This window comes from Cynara cardunculus, assembly GCF_001531365.2.
Source record: "Cynara cardunculus var. scolymus isolate 2C chromosome LG 5, CcrdV1, whole genome shotgun sequence".
Taxonomy (NCBI): Eukaryota; Viridiplantae; Streptophyta; class Magnoliopsida; order Asterales; family Asteraceae; genus Cynara; species Cynara cardunculus.
In genome coordinates, this window is record NC_037532.1 from 7,769,889 (window position 1) to 7,777,507 (window position 7,619).

Below are 7,619 nucleotides of genomic sequence, written 5' to 3' on the forward strand. Positions count from 1 at the left end.
GTAATTAAAAAAAATATCAGGTATTAAGTAACATCTTGGAGTAAAGAATTTATGTGGACAAAACGGTAATTCTAACTAGTTATGCCTCTAAGAGCATTAATATAAAAAGTGTTTTTTAACTTGTTTAACGATTGAAATTAGTTCAGAATTAGATCCAATCTAAAACATGTCTTGTATTTGTAAAGTAAAATAAAATGTTGACTTTTCAATATGAAGTCAATCGAAGAAGACAAGAAAGTCAAACACAAAATGATCATTTTTAAGAAAACGTGATCATATTCTTAAAAAAACGTTATTATTTATTTAATCATAATTAGAATCTAAAGTTTTGATCCATATTGTATGTTAGAATCTTTGAATTTCATTTATTACATTTGTCATCCCTATACTTCATTTATTTATAGTAGTATCCTGGTGGCATGGATAACCGTTTTTTCCTCTGCCGTAGTGTAAAAAACTACAAGATCTTGAAAAGTTTCACTTTATCCATTTGCTATGTGTTTTGAAACTATAAGAAGAACACAAGTTTCTCTTAATACTAGTTGTGTACCCATGCAATGTGGCGGGAGCCATGAATTTTAACAATTTTGAAGTTTCACTGGTTTTATTAGAGAAGATTTAACGATGATATAAGTTACACTTGATCTTTACATATTAATACAATTTGAATAAATAAGAGTTATGGTTTCAATCACAGTCTAACAATAAAAAAAATTTGTATGACAGTTTAAAATCCAATATTGACTCTACAAATGTGTTCGATTTACATCAACAGCAAAGAATCAAAAGATCGAGAGCGAAACCGAGAGTTCTAGAGCAATTGAATGGAAGGATTTTTAATAACTCATGGTGAATATCAGTTTGAATCTCACCTTGGGGATGGGAGAAGATATAGAGGTATGAGAGAGTGAAGGCATAAGTGAAATGTGTCAAAAGTATCTTGGAAACATGAAATGAAAAGATAATAATGTGCATTGGTAACTTGTATTATTTGTTATTTTAATTGTAGATTAAGAGATTTAAGACTGGGTGCATAAAATAGTAGTAGTACTAGTTGTGATAGAAGACCACCATGATGGAGGCTATGTACAAGCCAATTTATACGAGAGACATAGCTTATACTACAATCATACTTGCACTATATATATCACACTAAAAAAACATTTAGACGTTTTCATGTCAAAAGTCAGATTGATATATGGAAACAACGAGAAGGAAAGAAAAACATACAAGATAACGTTTACCATCAACATAATGTGGCATCAGATGAAAGGAAAAGCGGGATGATTAATATCCATACGAAGTTCTCTTCATCATCCTCATGAACTCCTCTGCCCCAACTTCTCCATCATCTGAACAATCGATCATAACCCACACAAACCAAATCATATCGTCACCACTATATAAAATGGCATAACCAAACGAGACCAGTATACCCTACCTGGAGGTGGGGTCCAAGGTATAATGTATGCAAACTTGACCTCTACCCCAGATGAGTAAAGCAATTGTTTTCATGAATGACATGTCAAACTGAATGTTACTTGTTTTATTCCATTAACACCTCCCCCCTCAACAAAAAAAGGCCCGGGATTTCCTAAGGACATAGTGGCGGTAATTAAACCAAACGAATACCACCTGGAGGTGGGATCTGGGGAGAGGATAAGATACGCAGACCTGACCTCTATCATGAAAAGTAGAGCGATTGTTTCTGTGAATACCCCCGACTTTATGCGAAGTGTGTACAAAAGAGAAAAGCAGGTAAGCTTTAAATTTTGAAAAGCTGAATGCAAGTGGTAACTGGTGAAGAGAATGACCCCCAAACTGAAACTAAGAATTAGTTTTGTTGTTCAACTCGAGAGCACACCGAATTTTAAACGTAAAGTTAGAATGCAGTGAGTAAAAAGTAGAGAAACTCACGATCACGATCTGCTTCTTCCACCATCTCATGGATCTCGGCATCGGTAAAATGTTCACCCAACTCCTTAGCGATATGCTTAATGTCTTCCACAGATATTTTCCCCTGTATTCACCACACAAACATTAGTGTTTCTAACATGATAACAACCAACGAAGGTCAATAATATTAATACATGCACAAGGTTACATTTTTATCTTGGTCAATGATGTGGAATGCTTTTGTTAGCTCCTCTTTGCTGTCCCTCTCACCAATTTTGGCAGTCATCATGTGCACAAATTCATCAAAATCAATTGCACCACTTCCGTCTTTGTCTACGTCCGCTATCATTTGATTAATTTGCTGAGAAACAAAGGAATACAGATATAATAATTGACATTTGTGAAGAATAAAAGGAAGTTGATTATAAACCAAACCACTTAAAAGTAGGGTCTGGGGGGTGAGATGTATGCGGACCTGACCTCTACTCCAAGGAGTAGAACGACTGTTTCCATGAAGACACTTGGCTTGTGCAAGAGTGTGAGCAAGCAGGTACAAGGAACAAAGACTAGCACATTGTAAACATAGAATAAGAAAGTGAAGAGCAAGGTTCCAAATGGCATGGAGGTGAAGTCGAGCCTCAAGCCCTCACGGCACGACCACGGCATTTTGCAAGGCATGGCTTATGGCAGAAAATCTATATATTATATATATGCACATTAAGTTTCTCTACCATTACTCTGATATAAAGACCATATACAAGTAGGTGATATACTAAAAACTTAATAGGAAATACTAAATGGGTAAAAAATTAGAAAGTAAGAAAAGATCAAATAAAGCCTTATATAAAAATGCGCATTGAACCATGGGATGCCATAAGGGTAACGTAGCATCACAGACGAACCTTGATCCACTACACACCATGGCATACTTTTTAGAACACTCGAGTAGTAGGTACATTCAAAACATACAAATGTAAGGCAATGCAAAACACAAACAGAAAAATAAGGCAGAATAGACACGGAGAAAGCTGATTATCAAGCAACAAAAAAGATCTTCGCATATTAGCAACTTTTGATATCAGAAGAAGATTCAGTAAGCTCAAAATCAAATTAAAAAGTGAAGACAATTTATAAGGAATTGAAAAACCCTAAAATAAGAACAAAAGGAAGATCACATGCAGTTGGATGTTACCTCCTCCGTCATTTCAAAACCCAAGGCCCTGAAATGAGATCAAGTTGAGATTATCATTTTATGCATAATCCCATATCATAAGGTTTCTTTGGGTACAATGAGATGAAGTTCATACCTCATTGCAACATTCAACTCCTTGGCATCAATTGTGCCTATAATTGAAAGGTAATAGACCACACAAGTTAGATCATATTTCACTCAAAAAACATAAGTTTCATGGGATAACGACATACCAGACCCATCAGTATCAAATAGCTCAAATGCTTCTTTGATTTCTTGCCTTTTCTGCTGAGTTAGCCCATGATTACGTCTACCAGGCTTGTCTCTTCTGGATTGTTCTCCGTAAACCCCCTGAAAAGCCATTTGTAAATTTGAGCATCAGTAATGAAAAGATAAAAGGGATAAAGATATATAGCAGATAAATCTAGAGCTGCATGATAAATATCCAAGCATACTGTTACGCACAAGTAAACATGTTTGCCCTCTAACAGAACTTGCAAAACAGAACCTTTACTCAACTTGTGTTGTCAACAGAAGGCTAAGCTATAAATATATCCACAACAAATAAAATAGAAAAGGAGAGAAGGACCAAATCCCAACCCCAGTGGACTTATTTGCATGAAGCATTCCAACATCGTCTTTTGCCAAGACCCTGGTTATATTCCAATATGTTATGTCCCCTTACACTACTTCAGTCCAAGTAGTTTGATTTTGATCAACCCTAAACTAGGCTGTCATTCTGTCAATGCAGCAGAAATGATCAGATCTAATCTGTTTTGACCCATTTAGTTGGATAAATGACCCATTATAATAGACTCAAAAGACCTATTTAATTATGACCATACAAGAATGGGAAGCAACCATTTCCCCTTTAATTATAGATTCTGAGGAAGACAAACTTCCCAGCTCTTTGAAAGAATTCTTGGAAAATGATTGTATACTTCATAGAAGCTTATCCTTGATCCCAACCTTGAATAAAATATTGATCTGTTTAGTAAATTCATTATTACTTTTGTGCAATCACCAAATCCTCGCCCAACAAACCTCTAATACCTTTTCTATTTTGCATTTTCATATCCACATCTTTACCTTCTTAATTTTCTTCATCAAGCACCAGAACTAAAAAAATCATCATAAAAACCACGAATACATATCTTGTTTTACTACTTTTAATGTACAGAATAGATTTGAAAACTTCAGCTTAATCTTGAATATGAATTTGAAAAAGACCAATGTTAATGTTGAAGGTCGATTTTTACCCTTTTTGTTTGAATGGAGAGATTGGATTTGATCAAAAAATAGTGGCTAAATTAGTTATTCTAGTGTCTTCAGGCTGCCCATTTTGCGCAGAAACTCAACCACGGAGGGACCTTTTTCTTCTCAAAAGCACAGCATATCACTCTTCTTGATCATATGCCTTCTCTTGGTCAATTAACACTGTAGAAAGGTCCTTTTTATGACCTATAAATCAGAAGCACCCATTTTTATCATCTGTGGAGCTTCCTTCACCCACAGATTAATCTACATATATATATATATATATATATATATATATCTCTTTATGTAATATTGTAATTTAATCAAGAACCTTATTGTACTCCTTCATCATTATGGTTTTTATAATAATTTACAGTTTATCTTCCATCCATAATTATAGGGATTAGCTTATCCCAAACTTGATATGCATATACTAAAACCGTGATTCTGTTCTAACTCTTAACATGTATGACGAGAAGTGCATTAAAGTGTCTTCCCCACAACTATATTGGTTGAATCAAAATAACCCATTCATCATTCTTTAACCTCATCGTCCTTGACTGCAAGTCTTCCATTCTCATTATTGGTGCGTTTGATGTAACTTACTTCCTTAGTTTCTGTTTCCCTTATCTCAGCGAACTAGCATGCATAAACAGTTTTCACTCTTCCAGTTGCAGTTAGCTTCACATACTACTTTCTTTTCTGATTAGCTTCTCACGCTACTTTCTTATCTAATTAGCTTCTCTTTTGGTTAGTTTTTACTTTTTACTGTTCTCTTTACTCTTACAGTTGTATGGGAGCTTTTCATGGTGTCTTGTACTTCATAATAGCCTTTCATACCTCCTCGATTCCTGCCACTTATTTTTAGTTTGATCTCTGCAAGCTCTACTTTTCCAGTCACCTACTTTGCTATTCTTTCATGCCATCGTCATTGTTTTCCGTATCTTCATTGCTATTCTTTCCAGGAACAGCCTCTCTACCCTCTGGGGTAGAGGCAAGGTCTGCGTACATCCTACCTGGAGACTGTACCTCTGTGTGGGATATACTGGGTTCGTTTGGTTTGGTTTGGTTTGGTTTGATTTGGTTTAACGTCAGAAAAGATGTGTCCATGTGGGTTTACACAAAAAGAAATCATCATCCTCTTATTATTAAAAACTTTTTACTTTGAAATTTTGTATTATTAGCAGATCAAGTACGGGATAGCTGATTTCAGTCGGCAGAATTCCCAAAACAAAACTAGGGGGCACTTCATGACCTTGGAGCCTCTCTGGTAGGCCTCAAAGAGAAGCAATGAAAAATGGTAGCTCAGAGAAGACATGAAAGTGAGTATTAACAATTCCAGTAACCAAATGGATTACCAACCCCCTCCCCTTCACTTTGCATTCAGAATTCTTCCAAAACAACACAAATAGTTTGCCTGTTTCTACTTTTCTAGCACAATATTCTCTTCTCCTTTCTATGGTGCAATTAAAGATTCAAACAGAAGCATATCAGACACATTTTTCCCTTTTCTTAACTTCTAATCATATTAGTATAACTTCTTTCAACTGATCAACAAGCCCTAAACCTCCGATTTCAAAACTCTCGTTTGCTAAATCATCTGCAAATATCAACAGTAGCATCTATCCATCTATACTAAACCCAGATTCTTCAATTCTAGAGAAACCCCCAATCTCGACTAAGCAAACCTTGATCAATGATAAAACAAAACACGATCGAACAAAAAGTTGTTTTGATGTCATAATTGCACAAAACAAACAACAGTTTATCATATAAGGGAAAACTAGGCAGATTTAAGATACAGTTGCATATGAAATTTCGAAAAACGCACCATTGCAACCCTAACGTCCGAAGATCTTTCGTCAAAAACAGCTCCTTTGGCCCTGCGCGTGGAACGAGTTTACTAGAATGAAGATCCGAATGGAAATGGAAAGGAAAAAGAAAAAGTAAAAGCAAGAGGCCCTTCAAATTGTTTATCATTATCACTTACACCCCCTAACCGTTCCAACAATTCTCCATTCTTCATATTTTCTCAAATTCCTTCCAACTAACAAGCCGTTTACCAAACACTTATCCGGTAAGTGTTTATCGATAAAATTTAATATTACTATTTACTTACCAGGTAAGATTTTAGTCTACCAAAACGACATTGTATGCAACAATTTACCCAGTAAGCGCTTACCGTAGTAAAAGTCGTCGCTCTCACTTACAGGTAAGACTCTTGGTCATTGTCTCGTTCTTATCGGGTAAGAATCTTGGTCTTTATCATATTCATCCGGTAAGGTAATGTTACTTGGTTAACGCTTACCCAGATAAGTGTTTAATAAACGGCCCTAAGCAATCACATGAATAAATTTCATTTGAATTCATTGTATTCTAACTTTTTCTTTTCTCAAATTTCAATTATAATATAATTTATTAGCTGATTTTATATACAGCTTTTTAAATTTCATAATTAGGTCAAATTATGCATTAAAATGTAAAACATAAGTTTTGATATTGATGTATATGAAAAAGAAATATTAATAGATATATGTGTATAAGAGGATCTTCAATGCACAAGTCCTTAAAAACTTTTTACTATTTAAAAAGTTGTTATAGAAGAGTTTATTGCCATTAGAAAGAACTAGAAATGTCACGTATAATGCAGCGAGATACATCTTCATTTTAATGTTTCATTTTTTTTGTTTCAGTCGATGTTATAATACAGTTTTATGTGATTTTGAGAAAGCGATAATATTTTTATTTTTGAAAAAAATAAAAATATGAAGATATATCATAAAAATTTGAAGAAAAAAATATTGATATTAGTACCAAACTAACTATTTAAAATTTCTCATTTTTTTGTATTTTTTTAATTTAATTTTTGGTTTAATAATATAATTTTTTATAAAGATAAGAATTAAGTATTTTGTTAAACTTAATGATTATCTTAATTATGTTTTAGATTTTTTATATTTAAAATGATATGTTTATCCTCTATTTGATTATGTTTATCTGCAGTTAGTTACACGAATTCAAACATGAAGCTTTAATAAGTTGTACTACACAATTTACTTGTAATATTGAATTTTAAGTAATATGCATCAATAAACAACATTTTACATGCATAAAAAATGGTTTTTAAAAGTCTTTGTCAAATGTTCTATAATATAGTATAGATAAGTTATTAAGACTTTTTATTGAATTACTTAATCCACACCAACCTGTTATTGAAATAGTAACTATTTTCATTTTACCCCCTTAAAATTTTCATTTTATCCCTTCTTTCAAT

General features: G+C 33.6%; 1 protein-coding gene across 1 annotated transcript; it reads right to left on the reverse strand.

Moving 5' to 3' along the window:
* Window positions 1-1,118: 1,118 nt before the first annotated feature.
* On the reverse strand, window positions 1,119-6,265 carry LOC112513367 (caltractin-like). The gene is made up of 7 exons (XM_025119603.1): window positions 6,177-6,265; window positions 3,322-3,439; window positions 3,204-3,240; window positions 3,089-3,116; window positions 2,105-2,257; window positions 1,918-2,020; window positions 1,119-1,352 (listed from the first exon to the last, which is right to left on the reverse strand). Exons 1-7 carry the CDS (start codon window positions 6,177-6,179, stop codon window positions 1,288-1,290), a joined length of 507 nt encoding a protein of 168 aa, XP_024975371.1. The 5' UTR covers window positions 6,180-6,265; the 3' UTR covers window positions 1,119-1,287.
* Between the last annotated feature and the right edge of the window lie 1,354 nt (window positions 6,266-7,619).